The following is a 21,469-nucleotide window of genomic DNA, read 5'->3' as shown; positions in this document are numbered from 1 at the left end:
CTTTAATCTGTTTTCTTGGGTTTATAGTTCTGAATTTTATGTTATTCTTTGGTAATGTGTACTGGTTTTCAAATTCTGAATTAAAGTTTGAATACATATAAATAATGCATGTGCATATATGTATAAAAATAAAAAATTATTATGTAATTTTCTTAATGCATAATATTTTAAAATATTTTCAGTCTATTAATCTTCTGGAGGGTTTGATTCCATCGAAGGAAGAAGGTGGTTTATCAACTATATTTCATCTGCATAAATTGTTCTGCTTTGCAATAATGTGGAGTTTAGGTGCCCTTCTGGAGTTGGACAGTAGAGATAAACTTGAAGCCTTCATTAGAGCCCATGATAACAAATTAGACTTACCAGAAATCTCCCCTGGCACCAGTCAAACGATGTATGAGTTTTATGTTACTGATTATGGTAAGAAAAAGCACTAACATTCTTTTTTATACTGGCATTTTAAAACTGAGTATAGCTTCTTTGAAATTTAAAATTACTCCTTTAGTCCTTATTACACAGTCATATGAGCGGAGATTTTTGATGACAGTGTAGTAGTAACACAGATTCTGTATGCAGTGCCTCTGTGGAGGTGAGACATCAGAAAGAAGAGATAGAGTGCTCATTGGTAACATTTTCTTATTTCTTTTGGTTTTAATTTCATTCTTACAGATTTCTTTTCTATTAACGTAACCAGCCTGCAATTTTTAGATAATTTATGCTTAGGCTGGTTTAGTCTAAATTAATATTAATTTTATACTTAATTTCCCCACAGCTAGTGTTTTTTGTTAAAAAATATAATCTGATTTTAGTTCCACTTAATCAGTAATAAATCTTACAGTTTATAAAACTGTAAGAATAGTATGATATTTTGAATAGGATGATATTTTCCACAACAAATTTAAATAACACACACACAACCAATTTCACAAAGAACTTACTGTTCTTTCAGAGTATATTCTGACATGAATACATCTATTTTTATTATATCAAATTCCAAATTTTTTTTTTGCCAGAAATGTTTATTTAGTGTACACATACACAATCCATATTCTCCAGCAGTGTGAGAATGAGTTTCTAGGTAAACTTACTTTTGGGGTTTTTATTTAGATAGCTATATATAAATTTAAGAAATCTGTGTATATTTAGTAGGATTATAGACTAATTAGAGGTCATGAGTAAGTATGTCCTTTGTTAGATGCATTTTAGCCTGATTTAAGAAAATTTATCCCTTTTTATACTTTGTAGTGCTTCACCCATAACATCTAGGATTTTTTTTTTTTTTTGGTACTAACAAAATGTTGAACATGATCAAAATATTGTGAGATATTTTCCTCTTTTTTGTCATTTCAGGTGACTGGGAGCACTGGAGTAAAAAAGTTCAGGAATATATTTATCCAACAGAAAATGTCCCAGACTATGCGTCTATTCTGGTTCCAAATGTTGACAATGTCAGAACTCAGTTTTTGATAAACACAATAGCAAAACAACAGAAAGTAAGTACAGGATTACTTATTTAAGTATATGCTTACTATGTGAAATAAATAGAAACCTACTTATAAAGTAACCAAGGCTTGCAATCATTCTTCATATTCTCTGTCTCTAGTCGTCATTTGCCAGATGTGTCGTTATTTACATATCGCTCTATTTTTATTTTATTAACATGAATCCTCTGTGCTTATTGCTGTGCATGGGTAAAATGTTTAAAATATCCTTTTTTATAAAATAATATTTTTATCATAAATTTTAACTCCAACAACCTATCATTTTTCTTAGAGAAAGACATAAAACCTTGTTCTTAGTCTTTACACCATATTCCTTTTTATGATGTGTGCTTTCTTGAATAGGGAAACAAAGAAAATAAATTTCACAAGGCAGTTCACTAAAACCCTGAAATTCCTAGCCTTTACTCTATTTTTTTTCTCTCATTAAGAAAGCTGTAATTAATAACAGTAGCCACAACTATAGAAAATGAAAGAACACTCCTCATACATCTTTAACCAATAAGGACCAATCTGGTGTCATGGCTTTTGACTCAGGCCACATTAAACAATAGTTACTAAAACATATATAGGCCTATTTTCAAACAGAGGAAGATCTGAAAAATACATATGTTGCTTTAGCACAACACTTTAAATAACCCTAGCAACTTCCTATGGAAATCTGTGTCAGGTTGTGAAATATAAATCAATGTACTCCCTTCTTGGTAGCTGGAGCCAATATCAGAGGTACCACAAGTGCATGAGCCAGTGCTGGAACTTGTTTTTTTCTGTAAAATTCTGGGATTTGGACAGAAAACCTGTTGATTGGTTTTGATGGAACTGTTCCAGAAGCCATAATGTGGCTGTGTCTTTGATGTATCTGACACAAATTATGAAAACATGCAAAATCCTTCTATTTGGAAACAAATAATTAATCTTTGTATGTTAATGACTTGGGAGATATTGATTATATTTCCAGGTACATTCTTTTGGCCATCATTGCAATAAAAATAACAAACATTTAAATTTTCCCAAGAGAGTCTTTGAAACCTGGCATTTTCCACAATTCCATGTTTCTGTGATGTACAGTTTATATCTTCCTCTCTTCACTTGAAAAGTTTCAGCATTCAGTGTGCAATGGGACTTGTCTATGTTTCCCTCTTGAGCAGAATGTTCCCCTCCATGGAAGCAGTCCGCTTGCTTTGTTTTCAAGCATTTTTTTATTTGGTAAGGTTTGATTTAATCACATATTGAATTGTAATAGAGAATTTTATTTTTTTTTGTCTTCTCTGGATCAGATTACAGCAGCATGAACTTTCTTTCCAGCTACAGCTGAATTACATGTGCTAGATGAAACCAAAGTAATGTTTTACAGCTCTGACTTCACTTGTTGGTTCTGCAAGTTTACTATCATCTGTGTTATTATGGTCAATTGATCACTTAGATGTTCAAAAACAGGGTGAAGAATGAGACCATGTGGTATCATTGTGGCTATCTGTTGGAGAGCATTGATTTAAAGCAGGAGCAAGTCAGGAGTATTTGGACATTTCCAAGTCTCCTGCATGATCAACTTCAATGTTCACCATCATAAATAAATACTTACTCCCTTTTGCAAACTGATTAAATTCCTTTCATGGAGTGGAGATAATAATGAAGATAATACGATCTGTCAAAAACATAAGTAGGATGAAAATCGGAGCTAGAAAAAAAACCATGGAGGATTCTTACATGTCTGAAAGAAGAGCAGGGTTCTTATCTAGCTCACTTTTGTGAGATGAAGTGAGTGATTTCTATAAAAGGTTTAAGAGAAAGGAGAGAAGTATTAATCCTTTGGTTTGGCAACTTTCTGATTTAGATTCAGATTTTACCAAGATAAGAAGAAAACAAGGAAAGACTTTCTTCTTTCGTGACACATTTATTACTTTTTTTTTCAGGGAAATGACACTTAATGTACAGATTAACCAGAAAATAAGGTTTATGACATTACATATTTTAAAATATAATATTAAGAGAAAGCAGAAATAAAATACGTGCTATCAAAATATCAGCTTGAAACAAAAATTTTCTGCACCTTTAATTTGAATGAGCCACCAGAGAAGAGTAAAAATGCTTTGAAAAATAGAAATATATATAGTGAGGCATACATTAAGATGGTATGAGTTTTAAGAGCCCAAAGTGCCATATTAGAAGCATCAAATGCTGCTGTTGTAAATACTGCAGTGATAAGGAGTCAGAATAATTATATTCTCGTCCAAAGGGAGTTTGTTTCCAATAATAAAACAATCAGAAAGGAGAATCAAATTTGGGGAAAAATTCTAAGATTTCCTGACCATTCTGTGAACATCTTTGGCCAAAATCTGCATTGTCAAAACTTCATATCCTAAGTGATCTAAAGGCCCTATGCAACACCAATCATCCTGCCAAAAGTATTCTGAAAAAATGCATTGGTTTCATATTCCTCTATGGCTGTTCAGAGAAAGAATCAAGTGTTTCCATGGCATGCAGTTGATGAAATTCAGGACAAAAAGTCCAGGTCAAGTTTGGTTACAATTCTGAAAAACATACTGCTGTCAGAGGACAACGTGGACTCTTTAAGGATCCAGAGGGCCTTTCTTGCTGAGTCAGTTTATGTTGTCATAATTAGGCTGGGGAACCTGGGCAACAGATTTAAAATTCCAATTTAGGAGAAGAGAAGGGGTGGATAGGAACCAGTGTTCCTTAAAGGAAGGATAGTGTTCTTTTGAGGGAAGTTGAAGAATAACTGCCTGCTTTGAAAACAGGTGATTTTTCCTTTGTTGCTGTTAAGTAGTAGTTCTCAGTTTCTTTTTGTGAGTGGAGCATAAAACACATTTCAGAGTTTCACTGCTAAATTGCTTCCTCTCCTACCAGTTTTAATGGACTGTCTAACAGGGGACACGAGCACTACAATACTCACTGCAAATCAATTTTGTGTATCTCCTCACACATTCAGTTTAGAGAAAAAGACTGGATCAGGTATTTTAGACAATATATGGAAATATAAGAGGACCTTCAAAAAGGACTACATTTCCAGAGTCTTTTATCCATCTAATTGTTTCCCACCTTCACTAACATTTATCACAAACCCATAGATATTGCTTAGTCAGGTAAGACTGCTGTACACAGTTCAGTGTCTGTTGTTCGTATTTGTAATTATCATTACATCATGGCTTTACAGACCTTTAAAGTATCTCTTTTAGTATATGCTTGAGAGAGAATATAGCTACATCTAATCTATATTGTATTGTTGGTTTAAGGACAATGCTGCGAAGAAGGAACTATCCTTCTATTACAAACAGGTCTCACAAAGGATACCTATAGAGAAACCAAATAATAGTAGAAATATTACATTCAAATTAGATGTCAGAGACTACTTTCCATTATAAAGAAAGCTTTCTTAGGGTCATCCACTACAAGAGACTGCTGGTGAATGTGTTGGAAAGTGGAAGTTAGGCAACTGGAAGAAAAACCTCTAGTGCATTCTTGCTTCATCATTTCTCGTTTGACTTTTTGTAAATAATTTTCTTGGAGAATCTGGGTGGGATGTAAAATACCTACTGTGTCACTGCATATGGAGACACAGGAAGAACCTACTAGAATAATATATCATTCCAAAGTAGACATAGAAAGAATCCATTTCTCTAAAATAGGTCTGTTATGTGTATTTAATGAAAAGTTTTGACAATACTTATGTGATTTAAATATCTGTTACAGGCAGTTTTGCTCACAGGAGAACAGGGGACTGCAAAGACAGTCATGATTAAGGCATATGTGAAGAAATATGACCCAGAAGAGCATTTGTCAAAATGTTTAAACTTTTCATCTGCCACAGAACCATTTATGTTTCAGGTAAAAATACAGATTCTAAGCAATTCTTGCATATCACTTCCTTGCGAAGTATTTAAAGTGTACTTAATTCTGATGATAAAAGGGGTGATTTAGATATAAAGTCTAAAGGATCTTTTCCCTCTAAGTCACTTAAACACTTCAGAAATTTCCATCAAAAATAATTTTTGCAGATCAGAATAAAATATAGTCACTCACATAGAGATACATTTATTCATGATTGCTGTGTGCTTTTACATTAAGGAATTCTAAGGATCCATTTTTTTGCTGAAGACCTTTCCCTATCATTTTAGATTAATGAAAATTTTTGGTTATACGTCTTCATTTTTTTCCTGATTCTTTAGTTTTAACAAAAATAAAAATTATAATAAAAATCAGATTTCAACTTACAGATGCTCTTATCTTTCCTCAGCTCTGGACTGACTACAGCATCAGAAATCCAGTCTTTAAGGTCCTCTAGCATGGCAACTTTGTAGAGATTTCCTTTTCGCAATATAACTGCTAAAAATCCATATAAATAGAAACAAATACTACAGATAGTTTTTTCAAGTGATGGAAAGGATGATTTATACCACTGTGCTATGATTCAGTAGTACTAATTTGCTAGGATGTGATCCTGTAAGTTGAACTGCCTTCATTACTAATTCAAAGTAATTAATTCATGGTGACAATCCTCTAGTAGGATAAAGTAGTCATTCTGGAATATTTCTTGATTGAAAAGTCTGCTCATGGAGAAGGTCTTACAAACCCCGTCCCAAAACCAAGTGTCTTTTTTTAAGAAGTTAATGTAAATGTTATTAAGAAAATGGTGGAAACTAATGGCTTAAACATCGATTTTTTTGAAATTCCAAACACACAGAATATCTGCTGAGCTTTTCTGTTATGAAGATCTGTGGCCATCTTTTATGTCAAACTGTGAGACAGAATAAGGCAGGCATCATTTCATGTATGCAAGATTAATTGAACAGTCAGTATCTCTGTCTCAGTGTCCTTTACTTAGTGTATTAGGGGTCCCTAGAGCATTACTGTCTTGAAAACAAAACCCAGACTTCCTTGTCTCTGGTACAGAGAGTCTGTGAAAGGATCTTCTTGTCTCTGCTGCAGTACTGTAGTACATCAGAAAATATGCTCTTTCTTTTCAGCTAGCCAGGTGAATACATAGCTCACTCTGCTGATTTCCAAGAGAGAGATGTAGCAGAAAAACAGTTGAAATGCTTTCTGTTTCAAAAATACTATTAATACTTCTATCTTTATGACAGCATATGCCACATTACTCATATAGGATGACATTGATGCTTGTAAAACTAAAAAGTTATTTGTCTAATGAAAACATTTGCTACTACCATCTTGTAAGGTATTTTTTCTGTCATTGTTTATGTTCCAAGTACCTTTAGAAAGATTGTAAAGCTGTAGAACTTTGAAGATATATTTCAATTTTATATCAGTGTCTTATTTGTCTATTGCATCCTGCTTCTTATTTAGTTCAAAACTCAGTCTTAAAATATTATTGCCACCAAAACATTAAAATGCTGCATTACTTAGCTTACAAGATATCTCAGAAATGTAAAAGGAATCTAAGTTGCCTCTATATGGTCTGCAGTTGTACTGCAAATATAAAACAATTGAGCTTAGTGAGGGGAAATACAAAGCAACCATAATTTTCAGACAGTACATGGCAAACTCTCTGAAATCAGATTCCGTCCCTCACCAGAGCTACCCTTTGGAAGGGAGATTCTTAAATGTCTTTCTTAAATAAGTCTGGTATTTATGAAAATTATGCTGTAGATAATGAAAATACTATTTCTGCTTGTTGATATTCTAGCTTGCTCATAATTAATAGAATTTTGATTAATCCTTCATTTCTCAAATTGTGTGTAACCTATCTTCCCACTATCTCATACTGATTTGAGAAGCAAGAGAAAAAAAAGATATGCAACAAAACTCACAACTTCTGATCTATTAATTTTCTTTTGTCTTAGCAGTTTCTCTTGCATTAATCTTGGCATGTTTGAAGACTGAAATACAATTCACAAGATGTAATATTTCTTACAGACATAGTGTATCATACTAAATTTAAAGTTGTTTTAGTTTGGTCACTTCGTGATAATAATTGACTTCAATGCTGGTAATGAAATAATAATTTCCAAGTTTGAAAACTTTTTAAAAACTTCTCTGGTAGCCAGAGGTGGGTTGCAGGACATAGCCCTAAGGCCAGGGGAGTGCATAGGAATGAGTGTGATGAACAGGAGAATAGGGTTCCTTAATGATGAATCAAAGATGAAACTACTAACAAAAAAGACGAAATCACTGGATAAGTGCTGTAGCAGAAAGCAGTAAATAATACATTTTTTAATAATACATTTTAAATATTGTTGCTTTAGATGCAAAACAAGAACTTTCTTTAATTTTTAGAGAACAATAGAGAGTTATGTGGACAAACGCATTGGAAGTACTTATGGACCTCCTGGTGGCAGAAAAATGACTGTTTTTATTGATGATATCAATATGCCATTTATCAATGAATGGGGAGATCAGGTAAACTGGTTTTTAACAAATACAACTTATTCTCAAATTGTTCTGATTTTTTCTTTTTTAACATACATGGTAATTGGTGGACTTCCTCAATATTTTAATTAACTGTTAATTATTGGAAATACTTTCTAATTATGGTACACTCATGAAGAAAAAGAGCAAATTCAGTTTACTGAAGAGACGTGTAGGATAATAGTGTAATATCTTACATTATCACCACTTTCTCATATTTTTGTAAGACTAAAAAAGCATCACTGTACTAAAGTACCATATTATTAATTTCAAGATTGACATCAATTTGAAAGCACTAGTAAACAAACTTTCTGCAAAACAGAAATGTGATACCATGGAGAAAGTAGTAAAGGTTGTGTCCAAATTCAAGGGTAACACATTGACTTGCAAACTGGATTAAAGATTTTTGGCTTTTGATGACCCCATCTACAATTTGGGTGTGTAACATTCATATGCCTATACAGACCCAAAATCAGGCAAAAGTCTTACAGTTCCTTCGCATAGTAGGTCTGAAGTATTTCCAGCCCAGCATGCTAGGTCTTCTGGAATTTCTGTTGTAACATAAAGACCAAGAATGCTTACCATGACATTTTTTAATTTGTTCAGAGTAAATAAAAAATGAGAAACATGAGGCCTCTGTGCACTTTTGAATGCTCAGGCTTTCTGGCTTCTGTGAGGCTCACAGTTTGGGTCAGGGCTGCTTGTAGCATTGAGCTGGTTTGTTAACAGTGTGGGTAGTAGGTCTGGTTGTGAGAGTGGGCTTGGGCAAGTATTTAAGTGGCAGTATGGATATAAGTCTATGTAGACTGAATAGTTCCTCCACTTTAGAAAGCTGTTTTTGTCAAAATTAAATCCAAGCATGTGTTTTTAGTGTCTCTGAAGTGGAACCTGGCCTTCTACCTTGTATTGGGTTTGTGTGGCAAGGTTTTGGTAGCAGGGGGGCTACAGGGGTGGCTTCTGTGAGAAGCTGCTAGAAGCTTCCCCTGTGTCCAACAGAGCTAATGCCAGCCGGCTCCAAGATGGACCCACTGCTGGCCAAGGCTGAGCCCATCAGCGACAGTGGTAGTGCCTCTGGAATAACACATTTAAGAAGGGGAAAAAGACTCTGCAATTGCAGCCAGAGAGAGGAGTGAGAATATGTCAGAGAAACAACCCTGCAGACACCAAGTTCAGTGAAGAAGGAGGGGGAGGAGATGCTCTAGGTGCCGGAGCAGAGATTCCCCTGCAGCCCGTGGGGAAGACCATGGTGAGGCAGGCTGTCCCCCTGCAGCCCATGGAGGTCCGTGGTGGAGCAGATATCCAACTGCAGCCCATGGAGGACCCCATGCTGGAGCAGGTGGGTGCCCTAAGGAAGCTGTGAACCCCTGGGAAGACCATGCTGGAGCAGGCTCCCAGCAGGACCTGCGGACCCGTAGAGAGAGGAGCCCACGCTGGAGCAGGTTTGCTGGCAGGACTTGTGACCCCACAGGGGATCCATGCTGGAGCAGTCTGTTCCTGAAGGACTGCACACCATGGAAGGGACCCACACTGGAGCAGTTCATGAAGAACTGCAGCCCATGGAAAGGACTCACATTGGAGAATTTCATGGAGGACTGTCTCCCGTGGGAGGGACCCCACGCTGGAGCAGGGGAAGACTGCGAGGTGTCCTCCCCCTGAGGAGGATGGAGCAGCAGAAACAATGTGTGATGAACTGACTGCAACCCCCATTCCCAGTCCCTCTGCACCGCTGGTGGGGGAGGAGGTAGAGAATCCAGGAGTGAAGCTGTGCCAGGGAAGAAGGGAGGGGTAGGGGGAAGCTGTTTCAAGATTTGGTTTTATCTCTCATTACCCTACTCTGGTTTGATTGGCAATAAATTAATTTAATTTTCCCCAAGTCGAGTCTGTTTTTCCTGTGATGGTAATTGGTGAGAGATCTCTCTCTGTCCTCATCTTGACCCACAAGCCTTTTGCTACTTTTTCTCTCCCCAGCTGAGTGGGGGAGAAATAGAGTGGCTGCATGGTGCTTAGTTGCTTGCTGTGGTTAAACCATGACATACCTAAATGCCAATGTATACCAGTTCTTTGGTTTGCATCATTTGCTCTTACTTGAGAGAACTTTAATCTGTTTAAAAATTGAAATTAGTGTTGAATAACCCACAATGCTGAGCTGCTTGACTGTCGTCTAGAACATAGGTGGCTGTGTTTGAGGAAAAGCTCTCACAGGCCCAGAGAGTGTTCAATAATGGGAAGGATCTCCATTATGGAGGGACCTCCACGAGGTCTTCCATTATGGCCCCAAGACATTGCTGAAATATTTTTGTGGTGGTTTGTGATCAGTGCCCTGCTGCATATCATATGGCTTTGTTGCAGTACATGAGCACATAAGGCTTGCTGAATATCATTGGAGCAGTTGCTATGGGGGCAAACTCTGGTGCCTCCTGATCCGTATAGGTGCTGTAGAGTGGAATGTGGAGTGAATAACCTTTTCACAATGAACAGCTTCCTATTTCAAAAAAGAATTATTTGTTTTGCTTCAAAAGAGGCCCAAGGGAGAACTGAAAAGCATAGTTTGAACATCTGGAGCTGAATGTCCAGCAGCAAAATATGGAACCAAATAATTTTTTTCCAGTTCATTGAATTTATTTGGTTAAAAGGAATACAAACACATTTTGTTGATATTAGATGGTACATCTCTGAAAGAGTTTTTCTGCTGTTTAAAATCACCTAAACAAGATCTCCTGTATGACTAGGGAAGATAGTTTAATCTGAGTTTAGATTAAAGTGAAAACCTTTCTCTAGGGATTAATGGTAGATATACAAGAAGAAATTAAATTGTCAGGGTACATTTTCTTTTCTTGTTTGAATTTCTAATTTATACAAGTTACATAAACTTACAGGTGACAAATGAAATTGTTCGTCAGATGATGGAAATGAAAGGAATGTACAGCTTGGATAAACCTGGAGACTTCACTACAATTGTAGATGTACAATTAGTAGCAGCAATGATACATCCTGGAGGAGGCCGTAATGATATTCCCCAGCGTTTAAAAAGACAGTTTTGTGTATTCAATTGTACATTGCCATCCAATGCATCCATTGACAAAATTTTTGGTACTTCTTTCTCTTGTTTTAGTATAAATTCTTTTTCATAATTGACTTAAAATATGTAAAAGTAAGTTCTCTTTCTCACTTTCATCGTGCAAATTCAGACTACTTCCAGTGAAACAACTGAAGCTGTATTACAGCAAAAATAGTGCTGTGCAAGAGAAATCAACCCTTTTAAATGCTTGTCTTTCTAATTTTGGACAAGCAAAATAATTAATAAGGAAGTAATGGCATTTCGTGGAAGAACATGAGCACTGCTATTACTATGTAGGTTACCATTCCACCTCTGCACTATCTGAAATGCCCTCTGTTGCTAAAATTCTCAGTTCTGTTAACTTTGTCAATACAGTATATTGTTAAAAGCCAGCACTTACTGCCAGTTGTTTCTACACTTGTTCAGAAAAGCCATGGACAAAAGAGAAAAAAATATTTCATCTGTAATTTAAAAGCAAAATAATGTTTTAAATAAGTACTTATATGCCTTGCTCACAAGCTACCTTATTATATCCTACAACTTGAGATTAATGGTATATTGCATTTTATCTTTTCAGGTATTATTGGCTGTGGATACTTTCATTCCTGTAGAAAATTCAACCCTGAAGTATGTGATATGGTGAAAAAATTGGTCCCAACAGGCAGAATATTGTGGCAGTGGACAAAGGTGTAAATTACAGGGAAAGTTTTATCACAGTCAGTCTGAACAGAGTGTCTATTAGTGTAATTTAGGCACATATTCCTTAAAAACGTATCTGTAACAAGAAAAAAACAGGAGAAAGATGGGCTAAAAAAGTTTTGGAGATACATCTGGAAAATATCAAATTTCAGTATACAAGACAGATGAATGGAAATACCAGTCTATTCATTCCTATAGTTTTATTTATGTTACCCAAAGCTTTAATCACTATAAGGAATAGGGAGTGAAAGTCTTTACAAATTATAATCTTTAATTTATAAAGCCCAGAGCAACATACGAAATAATTACATGTTATAAGAATTGGGGTTCTACATTTAGTGCTAGATCCTGCTTCCAAACAAATAAAATGTTTTTGGTGACTTCTTAGAAAGAGTTTTCCCACAGTATTATGTGTGAAAATTAGTAGGTTTGTTATTTTTATATTTTATGTGTTATTAATTATAAATTTGTATTATTCTTGCTTCCTTCTAAATGTTACTATTTTGAATATTAACAATATTTTTCTTTAGACAAAGATGCTGCCTACACCATCTAAATTCCACTATATCTTCAACCTTCGAGACCTTTCTAGAATTTGGCAAGGAATGTTAACTATAAAGGCAGAAGAATGCAACAACAGTACTGTCCTCCTAACACTTTTTAAACATGAATGTACAAGAGTAATTGCTGACAGGTATAATAACTAGCATTTTATATTTAGTAGATTTAACCATTTACTTCATTTATGCTCATACTTCTGTAAAACTTCTTCATATGATAAACCTTATTAGGCCAATATGAAAAATTTTAGCCTGTTTTACATGTACTCTGCATTGGGGTATTATCCCAACAAATGTCATGCTATGTACTGATAGATTATCTCAGTAATTAGATGGACAACTCCAAAATATACATATATTCTGTGTTTTAACCTACATTTTATTGCACTTATCTTTGGCTACACTCAGCCAGTTCCTCTGTAAAAAAGAGGATTGTATGGTGTCCTAAATTCATACACAAAGAATAATTTAAAATTGCTTTGATCTCCTCACAGAAAAAAAATCACATGCCTATGATTAAAAAATGGCCCATCTCCTCTAAATCTCCTTTAAAATATTCGTAAACCAGATACATTTATGAGCTGTGTTAAAGGTCCAGTAATATTTTTGTATTTACAGTGTTTCAATTTCTTGTGAAATTCTAGATGTAGTACTGTACTTGCTAGTAAAAACTTGACATATGCCCACCTCTACTGTGGATTTTAATGAATATATTTTCTTATTCTGATGTCCTGAGGAAGGGCCTTCATAATTTTAATGAAATTAATGCTTTAATTATAAAGCATTAAAGTTAACTGTTGACTCTTAAAAATATATATGTGTATTTTATTACACTGCATTTACTTTATAAAGCTATCACAAAGTGAAAGGAATGAAAAATGTTTTGCCATGGACACAAGAGGGTATATTATATTGCTCTTGATTTTAATTAGACCTAAACGCCTTGAATTGGCAAGTGCTTAGGGGTTACTTTCCATGACCAGAATTTTTTCAATATTCAATGTTGCTGCAGAAGTCTAAAATGGAATTTATCTATTTTGAGATGCCGACTACATAAATGCAGTCTGGTGCAGATGATTTGGCATGGTAGCAAGCAAGATGTATACATAATGATTGCATTGTATTCAAGCACAGTCAGGCTTAATCGCTATTATTCTAGTAACTTGTCAACATAAAGGAAAGAGAAAAGGTGTAAAAGAATTCTAAGGAATTCCATCTCTGTTTCCAAAAGATAAGAAGGACAAAGTGAAATCCTTCTAAGTATATATTGGTATGTGGACTTTAGCATGTACTCAGTCAAAACAGAAACAAAACAAGATATGTAAAACTTAGAGATGAATTACAAATTGCCAAAACTGGTGGATGAAACAGCTGCCCTCCATTTCAGGTCGTCATGGTTTAACCCCAGCCAACCCCTGGTGGGATGGGGAGAAGAATTGAAAACAAGTAAAACTCATGGGTTGAGATAATAACAGTGAATAATTGAAATAAAAATAAATTAGAATAATAATAGTAATAACTGTAATGAAGATAACAAAAAGAGAGTGAAATATAACCCAAGAAAGACAAGTGATGCACAATGCAATTGCTCACCACCCACTGACCAATGCTCAGCCAGTCCCTGAGAATTGATCTGCTCCTCCTGGCCAACTCCCCCAGTTTATATACTGGACAAGACATCATATAGTATGGAATATTCCTTTGACCAGTTTGGGTCAGCTGTTCTGGCTGTGTCCCCTCCAAAATTCTTGTGCCCCTCCAGCCTTCTCACTGGCAGGGCATGAGAAGCTGAAAAGTCCTTGACTTAGTATAAACACTACTTAGCAAAAACTAAAACCATCAGTGTGTTATCCACATCATTCTCACACTAAATCCAAAACACAGCACTATACCAGCTACTAGGAAGAAAATTAACTCTATCCAAGCCAAAACCAGGTGTTAGAAACAGTTCCAAACAAAACATAGACCATTGTCAACCAGTTTTGTTTACCATCCCCACTTGTATCTTCTAGAATCCCTCATTTTCTTCCCTGAGAGCTCTGAATCAGCTGGCTGATGTCTTCTCATTTTCCCCAGTCAGGTGCTTTAACAAACTTGACTTAAGAGCCAAGGAAGTAAGATTGCTATTTTGACGAGTTCTAATATCCCAGAGGAACTCTAATTTGAAAATCCTTCTCACTTTCTCCTCTCTCCCTAGATACATATGCTGAGTTCAGAAAATGCATGCAGGAAATCTATAAGGAAATCTTATCCATCAGTTGTCAGGAATATAAAAATGAAGGCCAGAGCTTTCTGCTGGCTTTAATAGTTATTTCTCTATAATCTGAGAAAGCCAACTCAGTGTAAATCCACTACAAATTCTAACGGTGCTGGTGTTTCTAAGTGCCTGAACTACCGTATATTATACAAACTTATAAATTACCTGAAACTGATGTATATGCATTTATATGTGCAATAGAGTGCTGTTGATGTAAAAAGGGGGGGAAATGTTCAATTCGAAGTTAGGATCATACACACTGATGCAGAAGTGTCATACAGCTTTGAGTGTATAATTTTCTGCTCTAAAGTTAGGAGCAATATCACTGATGTGTACTGAAATGTTCTTATATTTTTTTATTTGTTGTGGGGAATTTAAAAAGACATGGAAGATACGTATTTATACAGATATGTTATATATTAGAGAGACTGTAGTCATGCAGTTTCTTCTTTCTTCTATGCTGCTTTTAGATTCCATAGTGGTTAGTATTATGTCATCACCAAGAAACTCTAACAATAATGAAGTATATAATGTATATCGAGGCTGTCTATACCACAGTTCTTCGGTATTCTTTGTCTTAATTGAAAACTCAGAGCACTGTGTACAGCTTTTCCATGTTTGTCCTTTTTTCCTCTCAGTTGTATCACTGAAAAGGAAAAGAAGTAAAGATGATTTTTTAAATTTTTTTTTCCTGTAGCGAGCATTCCCCTTTTCTGGGATTGAGGTGGTTCTTGCCTTTTGTTTACCAGTTACTACTGAGTACCACTCTTGATTGCTTCTCAGATAATCACAGCCACAGATAATCACAGTAGTCTGAGATCTTGATCTGTATTAAAACCATCTTGAATCTATCAAGGGAAGCAGATACAGTTGTTTAAACAATGAAGTGTGGTCACCAGTATTTGTGTTTGCAGACTGTTTTATTTCAATGTGTATTACTCCTCGTCCCAATGTATATCCCTCAGTTAATTACAGATTTTGGTGCAAGAAGCATTGAGAATGAAGTCAGGTTGTAGTGACTTATACTATCTTCCTTTCACTATTCCTTATCTCATTGCAGTTTCATAGGCAGTACTATAATAATATACATTATGCTGTTCTGCTGCAGGTTGAAAGATGATATGAGTCACCAATGGTTATTTCAGAAATCACTCAACCTTTTTCATGCTTTTTCATCTGACAGATTAAATGGTCTGTCACTGCCTAGTTCTAGGTGAAAGTTGGAAAGTCAAGTTGGTTTTGTGTTTTATGTGATTGACTATTATACTTTAGAGTATGGAAGCATGTAATTTCTGTGATTATTGCCTAATCTATTGTCAAATATGTATTGCCTAATACGTATTTTTCCTTGAAATTTTACATGTTTTTTTTCAGTATTTAATTATCTGTTTTTCTCCCTATATAACTAGAAATAATTTTTTTTTAATTGTACTAATCTATGATTTTTAGATTTATTACTCCTGAAGATACAGCCTGGTTTGATAAAACTATTACTAAAGCAATTGAGGAATATGTGGAGACAGACTTGACAGAAGTTCTCCAAGCTGAACCATATTTTGCAGATTTTTTACGGGAGATGCCTGAACCAACTGGTGATGAACCAGAAGATTTTGTGTTTGAACCACCAAAAATTTATGAGGAGGTATTTCATTTTACACTTAAAATACTAGGCACTTAATTTTTCCTTTAATTATTAAGTATGTTATATTGCTGAACTCATCATACAGAAAGTTTTGTTGAATACCTACTATGTTTTTTGTGAAGATATATATAGATTTTTCTGGCTTTAGTGATGTTAAAGTTAATAATGCCATAAAAATGTAGTTTATTCATTCCTATTATCCATGCTCCTTTTTTTCCCAACCATTAGCAGAAAATTTCTGCTTAAACACAACTACAGTCACTACAGTGAATTAACAAAATAATCTCATTATTTGTGGCCAATAAATGAACTCAAGTTTGTGTAAAAATGTCAGTGCAGTTTTAAATTCTGAAGGGCCATGCTAGTACAGTAACTGATTTTTTTTTCTTCCCCCTCCCCAGATTCCCAGCTTTGAATTTCTGTGTGAAAAATTGCAAATGTATCAGAGGCAATACAATGAATGTATTAGAGGATCATTTCTTGATTTGGTGTTTTTTAGGGATGCAATGACACATCTTATGAAGGTTTGGGGTTTGTTACTTTTTTACTCGTTTAACTGTTCCAACAAGCTATGCTTAGAAGGCACGTTCTGAAAAGCTACTCTTAATCCCTAAACTTGTTTGTCATCTTTGCTAGTGATTTTCAAGAACTATGAAAGAGCTACAGTCATTTTACCTGTTTGCATGTTTTGTAATAAATACCTCATTTTATATATTTGTTTAAGCTTCTATGTATTCAGAGGTATGAAGATTTTCCTCGATAGGAAAGGTGTGGTCATAAAGAGCCATGTTTATATTTTCTATATAGAATGATTTTTAATCATTAAGAATTCAGAGAACACTTCAAAGGTATCTCTACCTGACAAGTGACCAAAGCAACGTGAGGTAGAGTCTGATTGGATGAGAGACATGAAAAGAAATAAAAATCAGGGCCATGGTAGAATCAGTGTGTAGGGTTGAGGAAAGCCTCAGTTTAGAACCAGCTGAACCCCTATTCAGAAAGGCAGATATAAGGAAAAAATTAATCCAAAGTCAGAATCTAATTCATGGGGGAAAAAAAAGGCTAAGCATAAGATTTGTTTGAAGCACTGTGCCTCACATTTAGGAAGTTGTGTTTGTTTTCTCAGGAATTACTTTAACTTGATGATTTGTTTACTGAAAGATACATAGAAGCCACAGTGAAACCAAAACAGGAGATGTTTAGTTCTTCTCTAGTTGACCTCAAGTGAAGTAAATTATTTTGTTTGCTTTGCATTTAAACAGAAGAAAATAAATTTTTTTTTCTTAAATACAGTTCATGTGATGCTAGGTGAATTTCAGAAGACTTTGAGAGTCTCTGATACTCCATTTCCATTGGCAAGTTCTAACCAGAATATCTAGGATATGCATTTAGGTAGTAGAAAGGAGTCCGGCTGTCACTATGGTGACAATAAATGTAGTCACCCTCATAATTTCACATTTAGACTTCTATTTTAATGTAGTTATCTGGATAAGCTCAGAGGGAACTGTGCATAAAACCAAAATGTCTTTGGAGGAAAGAATGAATAGAATTCAAAGGCTTGATGTAGATGCCAATCTTTTGCATTTTGTACATAATTTACATGAGAAGCAAAGCAAACTGGAGCATCTTTGAAGTAATAGAGCACTAACATATAATAAATCCAAGGAAGGTGTGATGTATATACAGGAGATGTGTAAAAAAGCAGTAACTTAGTAAATTTGTAATCCAGCTTTTATATCTGGGAGACTGCTTAAGAAAACTATCTCAAAGGGAATGTTGAAGGCAGATAAAATAGAAGATAACATTAAATGGTAGTTTAAATGTGTCCAAGTCTTTCAGACTCTTAAAATTAGGAATCTAGTATGTTTGTTCTTCTAGCTAAAGTTTTTTTATTGATATTTTTAAACACATTCAGGATGATACCTTCAACATAAAGTGGAGCTCAAAATGTCTTCCCTTATGTATTTAAATCCTATATGTAACTGATTGTAACCATCCTATATTCTTACACACAGCTTTTTCATTAGCTACACAAAATTCCTAAAGAATGTACAAGTGTTCTTTTGAGAGGAAAAATTTTCTGCAAGTATAATTTTAATAATCTTTACATTATACTCCAGTAAATAAAGTGTAGAGTATAAGTTTTTTTAAAATTTTGTTAATTAACATTTTAATTTAAATTTATTAATGAGCTTTTCTTCCATTTTTTCCTATATAGATTTCCCGGATAATTCGGACAGCATATGGGAATGCTTTACTTGTTGGAGTTGGTGGTTCTGGAAAACAAAGTCTTTCAAGGTTGGCTTCCTTTATTGCTGGCTATAAAATATTTCAGATCACTTTAACCAGGTAAGAAATGCAAGAAATATATAAATCCAATTTATGCTATTGCTTTCTCTTTACATAGTCATAACCTTATGTTTTTAACAGCTGCCCCCCCCCCCCTTTTTTCTTTTCATTTTGTCACCATTTAAAAATGTGGAGAACAATAAATTCTTATCTTGTTTATATACAACACTGGATTGTTTGAGCTGAAAAAGCTGGACCATTTGTTAGCTATTCCTGAGGCAAAATATGTGTGTTTACAAAGGATGGTTGCACTATCGCTTATAAAACACTATAATCTGAAAACAGCAGTATTCTGAGTTGTCTTGAATTAACAGGTAATGTTATTATTCCTCCTAGATCCTATAATGTAAGCAATCTGTCAGATGATTTAAAATTGTTGTATAGAACAGCTGGAGTAGAAGGAGAAGGTATCACTTTTATTTTCACTGATAATGAAATAAAAGAGGAGTCATTTTTGGAATATGTAAATAATCTGCTGTCTTCAGGTGAGGTAAGAGTCTCAATGTGACAGGCAATGTACTTTAGAAGCAGGAAACTGCAGAATTTGTTCCCACTAGTTTATTTATTTTGGTAATAAATCATAGAATTAATAATGATTAAGTCAAAAATATCTCAACTTTTAAAATAAAGAGTGCTCTTGATATGGAGTTCCTTTATCTCTATTTCAGTGTAAGCCAGGAAAAGATAAGGAGCTGTGATGTGTAGTTTAGTAGCCTTTATTAAATGAGGATTCACTGGCCAGTCAAGGTCTGTACTCTTTCTGAGTTGGACTTCCTAGTTTTTAATGGAGTTACATATGTCTAAATCAGGGACAAATCTGTTTTTTTAATCTGTCTAAACTGTATATATGCAGAGAGAGAGATATGATGTAAACAGAAAAATATTTATAAACTCTATAATAATTAGATCCATGCAATTTATATTCTTATCAATTTTAATTTTATAAAAAGATTTCTAATTTATTTGCTCGGGATGAATTGGATGAAATCACCCAAGGATTAATACCTGTGATGAAAAAAGAGATGCCTCGGTGTCCTCCTACCTTTGATAATCTTTATGAATATTTTTTAACTCGGGCAAAGAAGAACTTGCATGTTGTCCTCTGCTTTTCTCCAGTAAGTTTTTTCTCATATCTGTCTTCCTTACTTCCATTAGCAAACTATCCTATAAGGTGTGACAGGATTATTCAAGCTTTATATTTTCAAGGAGATTTAAAGATGCATAAAAAGATTACTGAAGTCTGATTATAATTGCTGAGATAAAAAAAGTAATAGTACAGTTGTGAGAACTTAAAAGCAAAATACTTAACAATTAAATAATTCCTTACATGTTAAAGTAATTTTTATTTTTTCCTCCTGGCATATTCTTTCCTAATACAAATCAATGAATATATCTTTGTGAAATTCTTGCTTGTTACTTGAAAACAAGAATCTAATGGTATTTAAAATAAGTTAACTGAAGTTTTAAAATACTAAGAAACGTTTATATTTGTGATGAAATTCTTTCTTCAAATTTCATAAAATATTGAATGTTGGAAATTTAGCAAAATACTTATATAAAAGAAAAAACTGTACAGGCTGTTCTAAGCAGAAAATTAGCAAGAAAAAAAATAGACCATTTAGGTTTTTATATGAATTAAACATTTTGATCAACCTAATTAAGTATCATATTGTAAATTGACAGTGTTACTCTCTTTAGGTTGGTGAGAAGTTCCGTGCACGTTCTTTGAAATTTCCTGGTCTCATATCAGGGTGCACCATGGATTGGTTCAGTCGATGGCCCAAGGAAGCTCTTGTAGCTGTAGCCAGTTACTTTCTTTCAGAATTTAATATGGTCTGCTCTGCATCAGTTAAAACACAAGTAGTGGAAACCATGGGTCTCTTTCATGATATAGTTTCAGAAAGCTGTGAGAATTATTTCCAAAGGTAATATTTTATACAAATGCAATAAATAATCCCCAAAGTGTTGCTACTGATAGTGTTTTTTTTAATTCATTTTGTTATATGAATCAATAAGTGTCTTTTTAAGGCTAATACAAAAATAAATCTGCTATATCAATGTATGTAAAGGCCATGAAAACTAATTACTATTGTGGTGCAAATTCATTATCTTCATTCCCACTATTCAACAATCTTTCACATCGCTTATGTGGATGAAAACAATGTAATTGGAAATAAGGGTTTGCATTATGAAGAAATTTGATTTTGACTGAATTAAAGGCTTGTTTTATATAACCTTCTGTTTCATTGGAAATAATCAAATGACTGTACACATCAAAAATATGTACTAAGTTGATGTTGCCAATATATTATGTTTTAGGTATCGAAGAAGAGCTTATGTAACACCTAAATCCTATCTGTCTTTCGTCAATGGCTACAAAGAAGTTTATACTGAAAAGTTAGAGAGTATTAATGAACAAGCTGAACGTATGCAAATAGGTAAGCAATAGAAGGATAAACATATATTTCCAGGTATGGTCTCAAATGATCTGTGTTTTTAATATTAGACTTCTTATTCAGTGATCACTTGAAATCAGTTCTGCTGGATCACAGTCCAAAATTGGTAGCATATGAGGACCATTTCCAAGCACTCCAGCTATCACCAACTTACAATGATTCTCTTAGAAAAATGCCTCAAAGAAGCTGCCAGCTTAATCATTCAGCATTATATTAAACTGTAATATTTCTAATTTAGCATTTGTAATAGAAAGTAGAACCTGAAAGTGGCCAGAGAGAGCATGTGATGTAGTAGTGTAGAGAGAGGTAGCTCTAAATACAGTTAATTTACTCTGGGCTTGTCTATGGAAATTCTTGCTATACAATTTGAGCACTTCACAGTTGATTTATTTCAGATTTCTGCTGTAGAGTAAGTAACTGTTACTTGTGGTCATTGTATAACTAGGGATCTAAAATACAGAAAAGTATGATTGAAATGTCCTTCTAATGTTGGATATCTGTTTGAAATGACCTTAATTTTTGGCATTAGATTAGTACTTAATGGGTTCAGAATACATTTCCA

General features: G+C 34.3%; 1 protein-coding gene across 1 annotated transcript in view; it reads left to right on the top strand.

The window, feature by feature from the left end:
• Positions 1 to 21,469, top strand: part of DNAH8 (dynein axonemal heavy chain 8) — a 148,147-nt gene that overhangs the window by 77,060 nt on the left and 49,618 nt on the right. The window contains exons 50-63 of the mRNA XM_075042037.1: positions 183 to 420; positions 1,351 to 1,493; positions 5,211 to 5,345; positions 7,755 to 7,877; positions 10,763 to 10,976; positions 11,522 to 11,631; positions 12,174 to 12,337; positions 15,910 to 16,102; positions 16,504 to 16,626; positions 18,321 to 18,451; positions 18,788 to 18,941; positions 19,402 to 19,566; positions 20,150 to 20,376; positions 20,771 to 20,889. Coding sequence (XP_074898138.1) covers positions 183 to 420; positions 1,351 to 1,493; positions 5,211 to 5,345; positions 7,755 to 7,877; positions 10,763 to 10,976; positions 11,522 to 11,631; positions 12,174 to 12,337; positions 15,910 to 16,102; positions 16,504 to 16,626; positions 18,321 to 18,451; positions 18,788 to 18,941; positions 19,402 to 19,566; positions 20,150 to 20,376; positions 20,771 to 20,889 — 2,239 coding nt within the window. The remainder of the gene's footprint in view (positions 1 to 182; positions 421 to 1,350; positions 1,494 to 5,210; positions 5,346 to 7,754; positions 7,878 to 10,762; positions 10,977 to 11,521; positions 11,632 to 12,173; positions 12,338 to 15,909; positions 16,103 to 16,503; positions 16,627 to 18,320; positions 18,452 to 18,787; positions 18,942 to 19,401; positions 19,567 to 20,149; positions 20,377 to 20,770; positions 20,890 to 21,469) is intronic.

Source organism: Buteo buteo, chromosome 12, assembly GCF_964188355.1.
Source record: "Buteo buteo chromosome 12, bButBut1.hap1.1, whole genome shotgun sequence".
Taxonomy (NCBI): domain Eukaryota; kingdom Metazoa; phylum Chordata; class Aves; order Accipitriformes; family Accipitridae; genus Buteo; species Buteo buteo.
This window is presented reverse-complemented; position numbering and strand designations above follow the sequence as displayed.